The sequence below is a fragment of the Lissotriton vulgaris genome, chromosome 11 (genome assembly GCF_964263255.1).
Source record: "Lissotriton vulgaris chromosome 11, aLisVul1.2, whole genome shotgun sequence".
In the NCBI taxonomy this organism is placed as follows: domain Eukaryota; kingdom Metazoa; phylum Chordata; class Amphibia; order Caudata; family Salamandridae; genus Lissotriton; species Lissotriton vulgaris.
Window position 1 is genome coordinate 132,677,116 of NC_141699.1, and position 21,448 is coordinate 132,698,563.

The following is a 21,448-nucleotide window of genomic DNA, read 5'->3' on the forward strand; positions in this document are numbered from 1 at the left end:
TTTTCACTAAACAAGTCTTACCTAAGTTAAATTGATTTGTTTCAAGCAGTAGTTTTGAATATGTATTAATGAAGTCCAGGAAATTCTTTGGTGTGACGTAATTACTTCGTCTCAGTTTTTGCTGAAATTTCTTACTGAAATGGCCAACAGACTCATGCACCTTAACAATGTGGTCGATGACAGCTTCTGAGTAGTCTACTGGGATCATTGGATTCTCACCTGAAATATATTATTATATAAAGTAAAAGTGTTGCAATGGATTTTCTCTGAAATATGCATTTTGTCTATCAACACATAAATTACAATTCACATCACAAACCGACTTAGAATCATACACAAATGCACACATAATATACAAACAGACCATCAAGAAACATTAGATTTCATTTTATTGTCTTTGAAAAAGCAACTACATTTTTTTGAAACACTGTTAGTTTGAAGTTTACTTGACATGTAAAGAAACATGCTGGCTCCGTTGGTACTTGTAAGTGGGGTGTAGATCTTGCCTCTGCAATCTGAAGTATCTTTATTGGAGTTGGATCATCAGAAGTAAGGTCTTACAATGATTAGCAAGGATAGCTTTCCTATTAGGATCACCTCCTTAGCGCCCTGGTTTCTGAAATGCTAGAACTATGATGTTTTCCATTTACTTTAGTGTTAATGTTTTTAGAAATATTTATTTAGACACTATGTTCCAGTTTTACTATTAGGAGTAGGAAACCTGATATAAGCGTTTTTATATTAAATTAAGTAATCTGCATATGTGCTAATCTGAATGAATTCAATTACGTACTTTGGATTTTGAATTAAATGTATGTATGTATTTTATGTACTTTTATGGGTGAATAGCCCAAATAAGGTATTATAATGATAATGATGATTGGGTGCATGACTTCAGATTAGCTCACACCTCCCACTGTCTATGGCTGAGCTTATTAAGCAGCAATGTGTCAGAGACAGCACAGTGGGACATAGGCAGGATTTCTAAGTTATTTTAATTACTGTAGAATTAAGTATCCAGGGGCTGATTTAAATCTAGGCGGATGGAGTAATTACTGTCCCTTTGGGGGGTACTTTACTCCAGCCATGGTGAGGGTACTCCACCCGCTGTATTTCGAGATGTCTGATGCTCCTGCGGACTTCTCTTGTAGTTCCAGGAACTACCGTTACTACGGTTTCCGGAAGTGCATTGTAAGTATAACAGACGGCTCAACATGAGGGAGCAGTCAGTCAAACAGACAACTTTTTTATTTATTTTAAAAACAAGTACCCCACAGCTGGATTAGGGCAGGTGGACACATGGCCAAAGTTCCGACAACTGGTACTCCGTCGGGCCATCAGAAGTGTATGTACGCGGTGGAGATAGAGTAATCGTTACCGTTTACACATTGGAGGTCTACCCAACTCTAAATGAGACAGTGGGCCTTCAGGTTGGTAGAAAGGGTATTCAAGTACCCTTTCCCTTAACATCTCAATCAGCCCTTAGTTTCCTAATTGTTTAAAATTTTTACTTGGAAATCTAATTTTGAACAGTACACTGGAGAAGCAAGTATCTATATAATGCTCATGGTGGGGAAAAATGTGAAGCGACCCTCTATGTAAATGTACAGGAATTTATATAGCGCAAATCACCGAGCGGTTTCTAAGCGCTTGCTTAGGGAACCCGTCCTGGTATTCCCTGTGAGATAACCCCGGCAGGGTATCCGCAAGGTGAAAGCCAGGCATCCCGCCGCGAGGGGCCGTTGTGGAGATTAAGCAAGCTATTGCCCAGAGTCGCAGAGTGTGAACCCGTGAATCGAGTAGGCACCGGAGCGAGAATTGTCGAGTCCATGGACATTTTAGGACTCAAGACCCCGCCGAGCCGGGAATTGAACCCTGGTCCCGGGCTGACCTCTGCTTCCAGGTCTGCCTCCTCTAACCAGTGAGCCACACTTCTCCACTATTCAAGAAGAATATAGTTGGAAAGACAGCTATGGTAAAAACTCAGATTGCTCGTCAGCCTGCTCACATCCCTGTAGTAATGCACTAGACTCTATCCTCCTATCCTAGTTTAATTCAAATTTTCATTACTGTTAACAATACCTTACCATGCTTACATCTCATGACTGCTGTAGCTGGTGTCACTCAGGAGGATGACACTTTCACTGTTATCAGGTAAAGCAGGGAAAATGAAATATGTAGAAGGCATGGTAAATGGTATGAGTGTGAGCCTAATGGATGAAGACCTGGAACATGATGTTGATTAGGTAACATTACAGCTGGGCACCTGGTTAGATTGCAAAAAATCTTTAATAAAAATGTTTCCTCTGACATTATAATGTTAATTGTAGAAATTGATTCTGATGCTTGTAATATAGGGGTTGATTCAATACGGCATGCATAACCCTAATGCAGGAGCCCTCTTTGCACCTGATCGCTACACTTGTATTTTTGCAGAGTCATACTTCAGATAGCCTGGCCGCCATTAGCCTTGCCATTGGAAAATTGGCAGGCAGTACAGAGATGAAAGCTACTTTTGCGTAATGTGCGTACATTCAGAAACACCAGACTCAGGGCCTCCCACAGTCCGATTATTGAAATGCGTCCTGCATTTCCAAGCACATCATATCAACAGGGAAATCTTGTAAGGCTTGATCTTTTCCTGAAAATTTTTTTTATTTAAATTTAGTTTCAAGATCTTGAAATAATCCTGTCAATGAGATTAATATGGAAGCAATGACAATAAGCGGTAACGTCTTCTTTAGCTATGAAGACATCAAAAATTATATGATCGAATATATCATTTGGCATTGAATTCTGCAGCCAATGCAAACATGCACAAATATGCTTCATCACTATCATGTGAGTTCAGGAATAATTAAACATATTTAAGAAAGCATTCTTCAACATTAACAACCTAAGGAGCCAGCAGAGGTTTCTTATTAGCTTCCTTTGTGGGAGGAGACAACGCTGATCAATCATAACTAAACTGCAAATGGACTCTGAGATGCTAAAGTCGAGTCCAAAAGATGTGGACCCTTGCATTGGACTCCTTAGGGACCACATTGGTCTGGAGGAGTTTGGGTGGATGGTTTGGTGCTCAAGCAAATGGAGTACACATCCACTGGGTTAATTTGTGAGAAGCAGTAAAATTGTCCGCCAAACCACATGTCCCAAACTGGGAAGGAAGGCCATCTTTGGGATCGATTGTAAATGATAAGGACATGTGAAACACAGAGGGTTTATACTAGTGATTTCATTGTCTTATGGCCCAAGTAGTTGTATTCATGAACATGTTGAGTTCCTGGTGATGCAAACACAAACTCTGGGATCTGAGGATGTGCTCATATTCCATCTCTAAAGGCAAAATTTGTAATTCACTCTTCATCACATAGACTCACAATTCCCATAATTATGGCTGAGGTATACCATATTCAGTCAGGACGCCTTTAAAAACAGGATTGGCCATGAAGACCCTAAGCCAGAAGTGAAGTATAACAACTATTAACATACCCTAAAGTAACGAGGCTTTGGCTGTCTAGGAACCTGGCAATATGGGAGGTATCCACATGAGGAACAAAATACCCCAAGAGAGCTCTTGGCATCATAGAAGAGGTAGACAGTTGAGCCACAAGTGTCAGCTTTATCATGACCATGGTTCCACCCAAACGCAAACTCGATACCGGCCGAATTTCCATTTAGCCTTAAACAACCCGTTTGGGGTCCCTCTCCAGACTAGAGGATAATGATTGTCTGTATACAGGGAAAAATGCAGGTGCAGTAGTTAATTCAGCCCATGAGGCAAATCCCAAAAATCCAAACATTTTGCTTGACTGTTGAGGTATGCAGTTTATGTCATGGAATATTGCGGGAATCAAGAAACGTAACAACGAGGACTAGTTGTCTTTTTTGTTAGCTAATTTTGACATTGTGTGTTGCCAGGAGACATGGGCTTTGGGAAATACCGGGAGTAGCACCCCTGACCCCTTTCCTGCTCCCTAACCATCTCTGTCACACCTTTCTGTAACAGGGTAAGCACCTCCTTTTGAAGGAGAAGCAAAATGATCCTCCCTGCAAAACCCCTGACAAGGAGGGTAAGGAGGGAGAAATTCCCTGAAAGGAAGAGCATACCCATTTTCTACAAGAGCTAGTACTCAAAGGTCCGAAGTTAATAATCTCCAGTCTTATAGAAAATGGGTAAGCCGGCCTCCCACAGGACCCACATGATCGAGGGTGGCGGATCTAGGGCTGCTTTCCTGCATTACCGGGAGGGGTTGGGAAGGTAGAAGAGGAGGAGGAAGAGGGTTGACATCCGGCTCCACAAAGGTGACCTCTGCCTTTACCCCTATAGCCTTATACGAGGGGTTTTGCTGCTGCTGATGTTGCTGAGGCTGTCTGGATCCACAAAAGACTTCTCAAATCCACTGTATCTTTTATACTCATAGCCTCTTGTTTGAGTCTGCAAACCCAAAGACCCTGCAGTTGCTTTACTATCCTTGAATCTCTGAAGGGCAGAGTCTGCCTTTTCACCAAAAAGCTTAGAACCATCAAATGGCAAATCAATAAGAGCAGTCTGCACATTAGGAGAGAATCCTGAAGATTTCAACCAAGCATGCCTCCTTGTTGCAAAAAACGAGCCCATGACCCTGGCAACAGAATCCGCTGTATCCAGACCAGACTGGATAACCTGGTGAGCAGCCGCTTAAGCATCCACCAACACCTCACTCAGATTCCCCTTGTCCTCCTCTGACAACTTAGGTAGAAGCTGTTTCAGAGAGTCCATCAAGGCATGAATATACCTGCCCAAGAGACAAGTGGCGTTGGTAGATTTTAAAGACATACTGGCTGAAGAAAAACCCTTTTTTCGCAGACTGCTCCAGCTTTTTAGAGTTCCTGGGGGGCCTGCAAAAACGCCCCTGTTGACTGCTTCGAGCAAGAAGCCTGCATCACCAGACTTTCAGGATGAGGGTGAGAGGATAGGAAAACTGGATCTCCTGGAGCAGGTCTATATCTCCTTGAGACCGCCCCGAAACTGCAGGTGCTAAAAGGGGATTGGTCCACACCTCAAGTATCGGCTCAGTTAGAGCATCATTTAACGGTAGAAGAGGCTCAACCACCGAAGATGGAGAATGAATCACTTCGGTGAGAATATTAGGTTTATACTCTGCTACAGGAAGCTGCAAGTCTAAAAGTTCTGCAGCCTTCCTAATAACTGTGTGATATGGTGCAATATCCTTAGAGGGAGAAGCCTTTTGGGAAACAAACTCCCACTCTGGGGAAGTGCAAATCCACTTGTTTCACACAAGTCTTCAAAAGCATCCTCTGTGTCATACACTTCACCTTACTCTCTCTCTTCATCCCAGTACTGCTCTTCTTCCAGTAACCTCTGCGCATCTCTTCTCGAGCGCATTTTCGGTTGCGGCATCGGCGGTGCCACACGCGGCGTCGACGGCTTCGGGAACATATAGAAGGTGGATCCATAAGCGGCGCCGTGCGAATCCGAGAGGCTTCACAGAATGGAGCCCGAGACTGCCCATACGGCGTCGACATCCTCAGAGCCGGAAAAGACCAGGATGACGTTGCTGGCATAAACGGCATATAGGGGGCCTGAGGATACTGATGAGGCACACCCAAATTATAAGCCACCGGATCCTTGGGACCCGAAGGTGCTCCAGAGGGGTACGAGGCCCTGGTGAAAACACCATACATCGCATTTAAAAATGCAAAGGATCAGCACCTGGTGTCAAAAACTGAAAGCAAACAGCCGGTTCCGATCGAGGTGCCTCTGGTGTCAGAGCCACTGGAGTTACAGGAGGAACAGCCGGAGAAGAAGGAACCTCATCATCACCAACCGGATTCGATGGAGAGAATCTCGGCGTTGATGCCTGCTCTGTAGTAACCTCATAAGAAGGAGAATGAGCTGGAGTCCCCTGAGGAGACATCGAAGGCGAAGGAGAAACAAAGTCTTTTTCTCGAAGTCGAGGAGCAGGTGAAGGCGACCTCCACTCTACCGGCTTTGAAGAACGACGTCGAGAAGCAGGTCTCCTTTTCTTCTTATGCTTCGTCTTGGAGTTGTGCAACGCCGATGAACTAGACTTTGATCTTTTTCGACTCCTTTTGTCTTTTTTCGCCTTTGCCATGTAGAGTTTGGCTTCCCGCTCCTTTAACGCTTTCGGGTTCATCTTCCTCCATGATGAGCAACCCTCGACGTCCTGGCCCGAAGACAAACACCAAAGGCAGTCCTCATGCGGGTCAGTAATCGACATATGTTTACCGCATTCTCGGCAAGGTTTAAACCCTGACTTCCTCGGAGCAGACATGACATAGAGAGGAAGAGATATAATCAAAATAACAAAGTATCCAACGAAGTATGGAGAGTCCCACAAAAAACACTTTAGCTTGGACAGCGTGGAAAAAAGGGAACTGACGTCATGACACCGACATGGGCTTCGTATGGCTCCGGTGATGTCATGCGGAGCCGCGTCCGGAGCCATGTTGCTATGATGAAAAATTTCCGCGGAATGCTGGCACAGGGGATATTCATAAGGTGAGGAATCCACAGGCAGATGTATCCATCAGAAGCAACGCCGTCAGCACCAGAAAGAAGAAAGGGTGGTCTAGCCGTGTCTGTGGCATGTTCCATTAAGAATTTGGGTGTGAAAATATTGGAATCAAGGTCAGGTTATCAAGGTATACATTTTAAATTGCCTAAGGGGCTTAATATTCTTTTAATAAATTTGTATTTTAATTTTTTTTCAGCACCTCCAATTGGCATAATCCACGAGATGGGGAAATTTGTTTCAGACATTTCGATAGTATGGGCAGATGTTTTTAATATTACTAAGTGTCCAAATATGCGTATGCGTAAATGTCCGCCTATGCGTATTCTCCAGTAATCAAGGGGACAATACGACTCTCTCTCTCTCTCTATATATATATATATATATATATTAAAATCATTGCAATCACAAAAACTATCTGATATATACAATTTTAAAACTTAGCAAAAGGATAAGATCCATTCACATAGCATCAATAATTACAAGATAATATTGCACATTTTATATTTTTAAAAGTAACGTAATGCATAGCATACCTTTCCATATACATTTCCCCCAAAAAAAGGAAAAATAAAAAATCTGTGAGACCAAAGTTTTCTCATGTACATTTCATGTATAAATTACATTTCAATGCTCTAATGTACATTTATTGCCATAACCATCATATTAAGGTGATAATAAAGTGCATCATTTTTCTATAAAGTGCTAATATGCAATTATTACACTAACCATCACATTAAGTCAAACATAAAATACGTCAATTCACAATAGTAATAGCAAGTTTGTTTTTAGAATCCCTTATGGCATTATTATTAAGTAATAATACCAGTATGCCAGATAGTACTGGAGATATACCTTGTTGTATCAAAAAAAATTTCAACCGCCATTAAAAATTTTACTAAATGACAACAACGAAATTGATTCCCCAGATAAGGACATGATTAATGCCTGACAAGCAGATCTAACCGCGCTCTTCAAAAAATAAGGTCTCAAAACTTTACGTCGAAGCTTGATCAACTTAGGGCACACACACACTATATGGACTAGGGTTTCCTGTGGCCAACAACAAAGTCTACAATTAGAGTCCGGCCAATGCTTAATCCATGATTGTGTGCCCTCCTTTGTTGGGTTTAATCCCATACGCAGTCTTAAAAACATATTTTTAAACTTTGCTGAGAAAAAAACATTCAAATATGGCTGAAAACGTAGTGATTGCTATGAATTAATCACATACCATGCCTAATTTTTAATCAATTTTATCTAGTTTAAATGATTCTGTTTTAATACGTTTTTTTAAAAATTAAAATATAATTGGGCATTTTCAGGTCTTGTAGTGCAATTTGCAGGCCGATGTCTCTTAGGGAGGTTAAAATATAAGATCTCCATTGAGCCGCATAGACAGAGCTTTCTATTTCTTGCCAGCAAATGTTCCCCAAGAATGATGGGTCCGATACAGACAATGTTACCATGCATTTTAAAAATGCTCCTTTGATACCAGGCTCTGTCTCTGGAGACCAAACTCCATTCTTATTCCTGCTTGCCACACTGATTTAGCAATCCCAAAGGTTGCTTTAAAAACCTTAACCGCCAATAGGTCAAGTATTTTCAAGTCTTTCCCTCTAGTAATAGGAGAACCATATATGAGAGTTGGTTGTAATTTAGCTTTGATTACTTTAAGAATAAAATCATATGATTGGCAGTTCAATGACTTTTTAAGACATGTAAAAGCATGTATCAGAGTCACAGCCTTAACCCTCAGATCCTTAACATCAAATTTAAAAGTTACACGGTTGTCAAACACCACCCCTAGGTATCTATATGTCTTAACAGTATCAATTGTACCTGCTCTTACCTTCCAGTTATTACATTTCTGTTTTGCTACACCAACTTTCATTACTTTAGTTTTTTTGACATTCAATTCCAGGCCATTCTGTTGGGAGTAGTCGTCAAAGGCGGTAATAAGTCTTTGTAAGCCGATAGGGGTATGACTCACAAGAATAGTATCATCCGGCATACTGAAGATAACTAATTTTCTCCCCCCCCCCCATCCTAGGAACATGGCCTTTTTCCACATCCAAATATTGGGAAAGATCTGATAAAAATAAATTAAATAGACAGGGGGCAAGAACACATCCCTGCTTTAGACCATTATATTGTTCTTATTTTCCTTGATAAGGAGTTGCCATCACCCAACTTGACTTGGACCCAGGTATTAGTATACAAAAAAATTATAGCATATATCAACAATTTCCTCGAGATGCCACGGACTACCAATTTTTTCCATAAAATTCCTTTCGGAAAACCAGTCTGATTGAATGGTATTATGCCCTCCAGTGTAGCCCAATCTTCCAATTCTATCAAAAGAGTTGAGGCAAACACCTTTGCATCGACATCAGTAAGCAAAATCAATCGATAGTTAGCAGGATTAGCCACTGGGCTGCTCTTATAAATAGGTTGCACCATACTGCCTTGCCAAGATTCTGGGACCATTCCCATAATCAAAACTTTCACGAAAAGACGATGTAGAATACCTGCCCACATATCACCATTTGCGCGGAACAGGGCATTTGGTAACCCATCAGATCCCAGGGTCCTATTTGCTCGAAGCCCTCTTAACAGGGTCCGTACTTGGTCAAGACTAGGGATTTCTAGATCAAAATTTAAGTCAAAGCTGGAATCAATTAGATGGTCAATGGAGTTCAAATCCGGACACTCAATATGATGGTCAATGGAGTTCAAACCCAGATACTCACCATTCCCCACATTTTTAAATAATATTATATTCCCCTTACCTCTTTCCATTGTACCAATAGGTTTTTCCCCCTGACCCGACATAACATACAAATTAGTTATAAACATAACCAAACTGTTTTCTTTTATATTTACAGAAAAAGCCCTACAACTTCCTCTTTCAAGCTTGTTAATAACTGCCCAGACTTTTTTTGCATTATTTTGTTTTTAGGCAGATAATAAACTATTCCATAACCCGGCTTGGTATTTAAGTTTAGATTTCCAAACTTCTTGTTTATAGGTCTTCCGAAGTTCCTTCAAATTTTCTTTATACACAGAATGGGACTGGCAAAATCTTTGTGCATATGCCACCTGGACAGCTCTATTGAGTAGTTTCTTTAACTTTTGTAATTTGGCGGGGAACCATATTTTTTGATATTTAAATGAGTATTCATTCTCTTAGTCTTGCCGGCTACAAATTTTCCCAAAAGGGACATTGTAATAAAATTCCATTTATTGATCATATTCATATCACCATGGGCTTCCGAATCGCATTCCTTTACTAAAGCCTGAGCAGTTCGTATAATTTCATCAATACGACTCACTTTATGGTGAAGAAAACAAGTTACTTACCTGTAACTGTAGTTCTCCAGTATTGGAAGCTTTCATAGATTCACATGCCTAAATCATTCCCCGTCATCGAGACGGGAACCTCCGGTACATAAAAAAGTAATGCTTAGTAGTATGGCAAACTGAAAAGAGGCCTAGGCCCATTTCCCTTTAGCAAACCATAACCCTTGTTATGTAAAAGTCAAGTCAAGTCAAGTCAAGTCAAGAGATTTATATAGCGCGCTACATACCCAGAGGGTCTCAAGGCGCTTGAAGAAGTGTGGAGAATTACTTGTCAAATAACCAAGTTTTAAGTTGCTTTCTGAATGCTAGGTGGTTCTGAGTGAGGCGAAGGTGAGTAGGAAGTGAGTTCCAGGTTTTAGCTGCCAGGTAGGAGAAGGATCTACCTCCCATGGTGGTTTTGTTGATGCGAGGTACAGTAGCAAGGGCTTGGTTGGAGGATCGTAGATGGCGAGAGGGGGTGTAGAAGGAAAGTTGTGCGTTGAGGCATTCGGGTCCAAGTTCGTAAAGTGCTTTGTGTGCGTGGGTTAGGTTTTATGACGGGGAGCCAGTGGAGGTTTTTCAGGTGACCAGAGATGTGGTCTTTACGCAGGATGTCTAGTATGAGTCTGGCTGAAGCGTTCTAGATGCGTTGGAGTTTTTTCTGGAGTTTTGCGGTGGTACCGGCGTATAGGGTGTTTCCGTAGTCCAGGCGGCTCGTGACCAGTGCGTGGGTGACTGTTTTTCTAGTTTCGGTGGGGATCCAGCGAAATGTTTTTTTGAGCATGCGAAGAATGTTGAAGCAAGATGATGAAACGGCGTTGACTTGTCTGTTCATAGAGAGTGAGGAGTCCAGGATGACGCCCAGGTTCCGTGCGTCGTCCGTCGGGATAGGTGCTTTTCCAAGGGCCTCTGGCCACCAAGAGTCATCCCAGGCGGAGGGGGAGGTACCTAAGATAAGGACTTCTGTTTTGTCTGAGTTCAGTTTCAGACGGCTGTGCTTCATCCACACGGCTACCAAACCTTTCCCTGAACACGGAGACCAAACCTTTCCCTGAACCAATCAGAGCACCTCACCTTCTAGAAGAACCTTTTGCTCCTCAGATTTTCGCGTACTTTGGCATAAAAACACACTTCGTGCTAAATCCAAGGAGAGCTTCTCAGGGGGGGAGGGTGGGTCGCAGGTGAATCTATGAAAGCTTCCAATACTGGAGAACTACAGTTTCAGGTAAGTGACTTGTTTTCTTACTCCAGTATTGGAGCTTTCATAGATTCACATGCCTGAATCAGAAGAGCGAGCAGTAGCATAAAGCACTTTTTTTTCTTTTCATAGTTACTTAACACTTAATACAGCCTTATCCTGTACATAGTTATTTTAGAATTCTGCATATCAATATTGCAATCACCGTGACCAAACATAACAATAGAAAAAATGTGCATTTGTAACAAAGACAAAAGGACGGAGGGATGTAAAGAGGGCTCACCGATAATGTTTCTCAGCACCGCTTCTCCCACCGCCACATCTGTCTCTGCGGCTGCTTCCAAGCAGTAGTGCCTAGTGAAGGTGTGCGTAGAACACCAGGCCGCTTCCCTGCACATATCCTGGATCGGCACTCCTGCAAATAACGCAATGGGGGTGGACACTGCTCTCGTTGAATGAGCACGAAGTCGTGCGTTCAGAGGTTTTCCAGCAGCTTGGTGACAATATACTATAGCACTGGAAATCCATCTGGCAATCCCACGTTTCGATAAAGGCTAGCCCTTCCTGGGTGCGCTGAAAGCGACAAAAAGCTGTGAAGACATGCAAAAGTGTTTTGTCTCTTTAAATAGAATTTGAGACATCGCTGGACGTCCAGTGAATGTAGAACTCTTTCTGCTGCTGTTGTTGGTTGTGGAAAGAAACGTTTTAGAACTAATGGCTCATTCAAATGAGTCAGTTGGTACTTTTGGGATAAATTTTGGATTAGTTCTGAGAATCATCCTGTCCTCTTTAAACTGCAGAAAAGGGTCTTGAATTGTGAGAGCCTGTAAATCCCCTACTCTTCTGGCCGAAGTTAGAGCAATGAGAAGCGCCACCTTCCACAATAGTAATTTGAGATCTGCCCTGGGTATAGGCTCGAAGGGCTGCTTCATTAATTGTGAAAGGACTATGTTCAAACGCCAAAGAGGTGGGGGAGGCTTTAATTGGAGGAAAAACTCTGAACAACTCCTTCATGAATTGTTTAACAATTCTTGCCGACCATAAGAATGGTCCTGAGGCAGTCCTTCTGTAGCGTGATATTGCAGGTAAATGTACTTTTATAGATGCCTGAGCCAAACCTGACTTGGCTAAACACAAGATGTATGGAATAATCTCATGAGGTGCCGAATTCAAAGGATGAATGTTACTTCTTTGACACCAGAGACAAAATCTCTTCCACTTCATTCTGTAGGTTTTGTTTGAACTATCCGCCCTAGCCTTTGAGAGGATGTCTTTACATTCTTTTGAGATGTTTAAATGCTGAAATTCACAGTGCTCAGGAGATAGGCCACCAAGCGCAAGGATTTCGGGTCCGGATGGAACACTTGACCCTGGGACATCATCAGAAGCGATGGTATTGGTTGGAGGCGAATCGGACGGACCTCCGATAGCAGCAGAAGCTTTGTGAACCAGTGTTGTCTTGGCTACAAAGGGGCTATCAGGATTAGTCTACATGGTTCTTTCTTGATCTTCGCAAGCACTCGTGGCAGCAGGGGAATTGGAGGAAAGTCGTAGGCAAAGACGCCTGACCATGCCATCGAAAACATATTCCCCCAAGATCCCCGCTGGGGAAGCCAGCTAGCGAAGAACCAGAATTTCCTGTTCTCTGCTGTCTACTGTCGGTTCTCCCCATCTTTGAAAAATGTTGTTCAGGACCCTCTGGTCCAACCCCCACTCGTGGTAGGAAGACTTGAGCCTGTTGAGAGTATTCGCCTTGATGTTTTGAAACCCTTGGAGATGTTCTGCTGTTATGGATATCCCGTGTCATAGCGCCCATTCCCATATGTCCTGGGCTTCCTGAGAGAGGGAGAGTGACCTTATTCCTCCCTGCTTGTTTAAGTAGTGCATTGCAATTGTGTTGTCCGCTCTTATCAACACAGATGACCCTCTTATCCTTGGCAGGAAAGCTAGCAATGCGAAGTGGACTGCTCCGAGTTCTAGTAAGTTCATGTGTAGTTGTTGCTCATGCAACTTCCAGCGACCGCTGACTTGTAGGTCTTGAAGGAACGCCCCCCACATCCTTCCAGGGATGCATCTGTTGTCATTATCAATGGGGCTGGCACTGTAAGGAATGAAAGACCCTGCAAGACATTCCGTTTTGTGGTCCACCATGTTGCTGCTTGAATCATGTCCGGCGTGACTTGGACAACAACCTCAAAGGATCCCTCCGCTTGACACCATTGCAGATCTAGTTGCTCTTGCAACGGACGCATTCTTAATCTGCAGTAAGGTACGAGGGGAATGCAAGATGACATTGTTCCCAGTAATAACTTGTACTTGCGTACTGAAAGACACTTTCTTTTTGTAAAGTCTTGGAAGAGAGACATAATCTGCAGCTATCTTTCTTTGGAGTGGAATGCCTTATTTCTATCCGTATCCAGTATTGCCCCTAAAAAAGTAATAATTTTCGTTGGTTGAAGGGATGACTTTTCTTCGTGTAGAGTCAAACCAAGACTGGGAAACAACTCCACGCAAGCCTTTGTTGATGCTCAGGCTAATGCTGCTGATGGTGCCTTGACTAGCCAGTAATCGAGGTAAGGAATTACTTGGTGTTTCTGTCTCCTTAGAACCGCAGCCACTGGAGCCAGGCATTTTGTAAAAATTCTTGGGGCTGATTTCAGGCCGAAGGGCTACTATGAACCGAAGGTACTGCTTCTGTGAAGGATGGATGGGGATATGAAAGTACGCATCCTGTAGGTCTAGTATGGTCATATGGTCTCCTGGATTCAATAGTAGAAGGATGTCTTGCAGAGAAACCATTCTGAAAGATTGCTTCGTGAGATAGGTGTTTAGGGATCTGAGGTCTAGAATAGGACGCCATTGAAGGATGTTTTTCTTGTCGAGAAAAAAGCGGGAGCAAAACCCCCTTCCCCTCTGGGAGTTCGATTCCGTTCTATTGCTCCCTTTCGGAGCATTGCCCGAATCTCCTCTCGCATCTGATGTAATGCTTGACCTTCTGATGTATCGGCGGTGTACAAGAGGGTTTCTGTAGAAATTCTAGAATGTGGCCAAATTGAATAATGTTGAGGACCCATTGGTCCGTAGTTATCTGTTGCCAATTTTGAAAATAATGAGCAATCTATTCACCTAGGGGAACACGTGATCTCATAGGAATCGGTGTAGCCGGAATTAGAAGGTTGTCATTGTCGTCGGGTGTTGTCTTTTCCCCTGACGACTTCCTTTACCTCTCCAAGTAGATTTTGTGTAACCTCCTGACTGGCGTTTATGTATACTGCTGATGGTAGGGCTGGGATGAGGTGGAGTAAGAGGAATATCGACCCTGATGGTATCCTCCCCCATAAGATGATTGACCTCTACCTTTAGAGCCTCGAAAAGGAACTTTCCTGTATTGTAGAGTTCCCAATAACTTAGCTGTATCCGTATCTTTTATGATACTCTGCAGTGCATCATCTATATGCTTGCCAAATAGATCTTCACCGTTGATAGGATCCTGGACCTCTGGTCTAAATGCCGTTGGCCTCAACCATCCTTGTCTGAATAGTACCGCAGCTCCTCCCAGAGATCTGAATGCTGTGGTCGCTATGTCCATAGCGCAATCTATGACTTCGGCCGAAGTCCTCTCCCCCTCTTGCAGAATTTTTCTGGCTTCTTGTTTCTCCATCTCTGGTATATAGTCTATGTAAGGTGAAAGGTCGCACCACATTTGCCTATCGTACCTCCCTAGAATGGCCAGGGCATTCGCAGCTCTCACTAACCGGGCCGACATAGAGGAAAATCTCTTCCCCACATTGTCCAGCCGTCTACCCTCTCTATGCTGAGGTGCCATAATAGGAGCTGACGGATTTCTTGATTTTTGCTGAGCTGCTTGGGTAATAACTGAGTCCGGCTTAGGATGACCCAACAGACAAGCTGGAGCGTCTGAAGGCCCCTTATCTTTTTTGTCCAATGTGATGAGCACCGGAGTCACTGTAGCTGGCGCTTCCATGACCTTCATGCCTTCCTCCCAAAGATGACTTACAATCGGTAAGGATCGAACTGTCCTACGATAGGGTTCCTTGAAGTCATACAAGAAACATTCCACCTTATCCTCTGCCATGCTAAGTGCAAATCTCTTAGTAGCTCTCTCCATTAAGTTATGAAAACCACCGAGGTCCTCCGGTGGAGAATCAACAGGCTTCGGAGAAGGAGAAGAAGGTGACGGAATGAGATAATCGTCCCACTCTCTGCTAGGTTCCGTGATCTCTCCTTCTTCCTGGTCATCATCTGTGGTACCTGGATCTTGACCAGATCTCAGTGATCGAGATCTTGGAAGGCCATCAATGAGAGAGACCTGTGCATTTTTCAAATGGGTGGTGAAAAAATATGAGCATGTGGCTGGAGATATGGGCCGCCGTGCCACCAATGTACTTACCGGGGGAGGGTAAACACCCATTATTCCATAACTTTCTTTCCGCATACCTTCAGTCCACATACTTTCATTACGAAAGTACCATGACTCCGCAATGCCATTATGAAGCATGGCATTACATTTTATATGCTTTTACCACGCATACATTTACAACGAAATTCGTTGTAAATGCATGAATGGTAAAAGCATGTTTTTTTAAATGTTTGGATAAGGTAAGTATGGGTATAGGGGTATATGTTTTGGGGTACTGAGGTATATGTTTTGGGGTGTTTGGGTATTTTAAGGGTTCAGATATAGTTTTGGGTTATGGGGTACAGGGGTAGTTTTAAGGTTTAGGGATAGGTATGGGTTTTGGGGTACAGGGGTATTTTTAGGGTTCAGGGCTAGGTTAGGGTTTTGGGGTATAGTGGTATTTTTAGGGTTCAGGGGTAGGTTTGGGGGTACAGGGGTATTTTAAGGGTTCAGGGCTAGGTTTGGGTTTTGGGGTACAGGGTTATTTTTAGGGTTCAGGGCTAGATTTGGGTTTTGGCGTACAGGGGTATTTTAGGGTTCAGGGGTAGGTTTGGGTTTTGGGGTACAGGGGTATTTTAGGGTTCAGGGGTAGGTTTACGTTTTGGGGTACAGTGGTATTTTTAGGGTTTAGGGCTAGGTTTGGGTTTTGGGGTACAGGGGTAATTTTAGGGTTCAGGGGTAGGTTTGGGTTTTGAGGTACAGGGGTATTTATAGGGTTCAGGGCTAGGTTTGGGTTTTGGGGTACAGGGGTATTTTTAGGGTTTAGGGATAGGTTTGGGTTTTGGGGTACAGGGTATATTTATAGGGTTAAGATGGGTTAGTGTTTAAGGGTGTTGTGGTATTTAAGGAGTAAGGGTGGGTTATGATTATGGGGTGCAGGGGTATTTAAAGGGAGCAGGGTGGGATTAGCATCCAATATGAGACATGGCATGAAGGGCGGAATGTACCACGCGCCCCCAGCGTTTGTCACGCCCCCAGCACACGCCCACAGCACAACGCAGACACGCCCACAAGGGACTACTTGGCTGGCATGGTTCTTTTACCTTTTAAATGTATATGGTGGGCGTCTGCATAGCCTATGTCCTTCTGCTGCAACTGCCATTTTCAACGCTGTATTGGGTGTTGTGATTGGTGCTGTGGTTCCTGAGATTACCCGCCTCAAAGGTTTGGGCTCTCTCTTTAATATATTAGTATGGATATATATATATATATATACTAGCAGCCCGCACCGACGTTGTCCGGGGGCAATGAGGCTTCATGTCCAAGCGCCCGCCCAGGCCTCCGCCGGCCCCGGCCCCCGCCGGCCCGACATTGTCCGTGTCCCGGAGCCACCTACCGCCCCCCTCCCCCTCCCGCCCAGACATTGTTGGTGTCCCGGAGCCACCTCCCGCCCCGGCCCCCTCCCGCCCTGACATTTTACGTGTCCCTTTCACTTACCTGAGCCGGAGCTCCTGACTTCACCGCCGCTCGTCACTGCTCCTCGCCGCCTGTCCGCCGCTCCTCCCCGCATGTCCGCCGCTCCTCCCCAAGCTACTGTCCGCTGCTCCCCCTCGTCATCACGCACGTCGTGGCCAGCGCTACGTCGCAGCCAGCGCTACGTCGCGGGCGGCGCTACTTCCTGAGGACTACTTTTTTTTATTTACATTTTTACATTTATGTTTAATTTTTTTTATAGCCTATGTCAATCTGCACACCCTGACATTTTCAACGGTGTATCGGGTGTGTGTATTGACGCTGTGGTTCGTGAGTTTACCTGGCTCAAAGGTTTGTGTTCTCTCTTTATAATAGTAGTATATATATATATATATATATATATATATATATATATATATATATATATATATATATATATATATATATATATATTCATTCACTGAAAAAACCATAGGTTATAGACCATATATAGTTAGGAATTAGCATTTACAAAACCTTGAAAATTCACTGAAAAAAACATAGGTTATAGACCATATATAGTTAGGAATTAGCATTTACAAAACCTTATTTTACTCACACAAAACCATTGAAATTCGCATATATAGTTAGTTGCACTAACTATATATCGCGCACCCGCAATCCACTGCTGATCATGTCACATATTACATTATTCAAGACATGGTCAGTGACATCACTGATGGAAAACTCAATGTTAAAAACACGTTTTGGGACCCCCCTTTTTTCTCGGCCCGCTTGACGAAACCCCCCAAACTTTCAGGGGACGCTCAGAAACAAAATGTGCCATTTTCCTGAAAATTTCAGCCAATTCCGACCATCAACGCCAAAGTTATTCAACATAGAATTTTCAGAAATCCCTATTCAAAAAAATCCTAACTATATATACCTACTGGTGACCGCCAGTAGGTGTTATATATATATATATATATATACATATATATCCAAGTACTGCAAGAGGGTTAGTTTCTGGGATCCCGGTCCCGTTGTCAGGTGGCGTGTCAAAACCCGGCGGCCCCCAACCGCCGAGGAAAGTTTAATAAGTTGCAGGTTTTACCGTAGTAAGTATCACACGCACTCAAAGTGGTACAGCTGGTGAAGGTTTATTTTCCAAAGTCACGCTACGCGTTTCAGCACCGAGGTGCCTTGTTCACACGTTTAACCTAACCAGAGTGAGAAGCAGTTTTAAAGTGCAAACAAACCGATCACATTGTGCCATAAACATAAAGAAAGTACATGATACACATGGAAATCATAGCGGCCATTGTTAAGTGTACTCAAAATCAATGGTTCATTATAGACATGATGGCTCATAATAATGGAATGGATACCCCATTTGTACTCGAGTTATCCGAGCTGTTACATTTGATAAAACCATATTCACATTCATAAGGTTTTTAAAGAAACGGGGTTTTGAGTGACATTTACAACTGTCAAAATTGTCCAATGTGCGCGCCATTTTGCGGCCATGGGCTCGGCTTTTTCTCCTAACTTCGCTAATCTCTTTTTGGGCAAGTGGGAAGAAGAAATCAGAGCAGATGAAAACTTGAGAGAAGACTTCAAAATGGTACATACTTGGATCAGGTATATAGATGACCTGTTTGTCATATGGCAGGGCACTGAAATAGAAGCAGCTAACTTTATTGCCAAACTCAATCAGAACAGCTATAACATCTGTTAAGGTTCTAGTTGTTCTTTAGAACACTCTGGGACATTCTGTCATTGGGCTATAGTTGGGCTACATCTGGCTGATATTTGGGCTACATTTGGGCTGTTTTGTCTCTGGTGGCCATCTTGGGAGACAGCATATCAGAATTGTTTAAATGAAAAATAAGAGGATTTGAGAAGTCACTCAAAATGTGCCCTAATTTTTCTTTCTTCAACACTAATCATAATTTCTATGGCAAAATGAACCCCCTCATTGTGTTCCTTTGCAAATTAAATGTTTTAAGTGTTAACACTTTATTCCAATCAAGATAGTTGGGCTACATCTGGCTGATATTTGGGCTACATTTGTTTTTTTTGTCTCTGGTGGCCATCTTTGGGCTACATTAGGCTACATTGGGCTACATTTGGGCTCTAACATACATATAGCCCAATGTAGCCTAATATATATTTTTCAAAGTTAATTGTCGTAAAAACCACTGGAGCATATATCTTGAGACATAGCAAAGGCACATCGGGCTACCAGTCCCTACAATTTTGCCAAGTTTTGTGGAAATCCATTCAGCCGTTCGAGCTAAAAGTGAGTCCAACCGCCCTATGGAAAACTCAATGTTAAAAACACGTTTTGGGACCCCCCTTTTTTCTCGGCCCCCGGTTGACGAAACCCCCCCCCCCCAAACTTTCAGGGGACGCTAAGAAACAAAATGTGCCATTTTCCTGAAAATTTCAGCCAATTCCGTCCATCAACGCCAAAGTTATTCAACATAGAATTTTCAGAAATCCCTATTCAAAAAATCCTAACTATATATACCTACTGGTGACCGCCAGTAGGTAATATATAACATTGGCCATCTTTGGGCTACATTAGGCTACATTGGGCTACATTTGGGCTCTAACATACATATAGCCCAATGTAGCCCAATATATATTTTTCAAAGTTAATTTTCGTAAAAACCACTGGAGCATATATCTTGAGACATAGCAAAGGCACATCGGGCTACCAGTCCCTACAATTTTGCCAAGTTTTGTGGAAATCCATTCAGCCGTTCGAGCTAAAAGTGAGTCCAACCGCCCTATGGAAAACTCAATGTTAAAAACACGTTTTGGGAACCCCCTTTTTTCTCGGCCCCCGGTTGACGAAACCCCCCCCCCAAACTTTCAGGGGACGCTAAGAAACAAAATGTGCCATTTTCCTGAAAATTTCAGCCAATTCCGTCCATCAACGCCAAAGTTATTCAACATAGAATTTTCAGAAATCCCTATTAAAAAAAATCCTAACTATATTTACCTACTGGCGACCGCCAGTAGGTAATATATAACATTTCTATGGCAAAATGAAACCCCTCATTTTGTTCCTTTTCAAATTAAATGTATTAAGTGTTACCACTTTATTCCAATCAAGAGGACTTCAGGTGTGCCATACTTTTGTCATAAGTAAGACTGTTAGCGTTCTAGTTGTTCTTTAGAACACCCTGGGACATTCTGTCATTGGGCTATAGTTGGGCTACATCTGGCTGATATTTGGGCTACATTTGGGCTCTTTTGTCTATGGTGGCCATCTTGGGAGACTGCATATCAGAATTTTTTTAATGAAATATAAGAGGATTTGAGAAGTCACTCAAAATGTGCCCTAATTTTTCTTTCTTCAGCAGTAATCATAATTTCTATGGCAAAATGAACCCCCTCATTTTGTTCTTTTGCAAATTAAATGTTTTAAGTGTTAACACTTTATTCCAATCAAGATGACTTCAGGTGTGCCATACTTTTGTCATAAGTAAGACTGTTAGCGCTCTAGTTGTTCTTTAGAACACTCTGGGACATTCTGTCACTGGGCTATAGTTGGGCTACATCTGGCTGATATTTGGGCTACATTTGGTTTTTTTTGTCTCTGGTGGCCATCTTTGGGCTACATTGGGCTACAGTGGGCTACATTTGGGCTCTAACATATATATAGCCCAATGTAGCCCAATATATATTTTTCAAAGTTAATTTTCGCCATTCAGCCGTTCAAGCTAAAAGTGAGTCCAACCGCCCTATGAAAAACTCAATGTTAAAAACACGTTTTGGGACCCCCCCCTTTTTTCTCGGCCCCCGCTTGACGAAACCCCCCCCCCCAAACTTTCAGGGGACGCTCAGAAACAAAATGTGCCATTTTCCTGAAAATTTCAGCCAATTCCGTCCATCAACGCCAAAGTTATTCAACATAGAATTTTCAAAAATCCCTATTCAAAAAAATCCTAACTATATATACCTACTGGCGACCGCCAGTAGGTAATATATATATATATATATATATATATATATATATATATATATATATATATATATATATATACATATATACACACACACAGATGTCTCTTCTTCAACCTAGGCATCGGTGAAGCCAGTACCAGCAACAATGTTCAGTGGCATCAACTATAGCGCCCTGCTGAAAATGTGAAGGATCGGCTGCTGGAGTCGGGAAAGATGGACAATCTTGTTTCTGTCAAGGAGGCATAGGCAGTGGTGGGACTGGAGGGATACTGGATCCATCGCTGCCTCTGGTTGGTTCAGGGTGCCTAGGCGGGGTCGAAGGTCTTGGTTTTGAGGGGGACAGCGAACCAGCTACTGGAGGTGGGACCGGAGACACCTCACCTCTATCTTCCCGAGTCTTCAGATGTGGGGACACCCGCCTCGGACAGTCATCTCTTGAAGATCGACGCAGGGAACCATGACACTGCTTTTTCTCATGTTTCCTCTTTGATGACTTCAAGGAATGAGGAGACAGTGACTCCAACCTAGGACAAGACTTACCTCATCCACTCTTCTCTTTCCTTGCCTTGGCCATGAAGA

At 43.0% G+C, this 21,448-nt stretch overlaps 1 protein-coding gene across 1 annotated transcript in view; it reads right to left on the bottom strand.

The window, feature by feature from the left end:
• DNAH10 (dynein axonemal heavy chain 10) overlaps positions 1-21,448 on the bottom strand; it is a 1,963,751-nt gene that overhangs the window by 519,088 nt on the left and 1,423,215 nt on the right. The window contains exon 55 of the mRNA XM_086942901.1: positions 22-219. Coding sequence (XP_086799027.1) covers positions 22-219 — 198 coding nt within the window. The remainder of the gene's footprint in view (positions 1-21; positions 220-21,448) is intronic.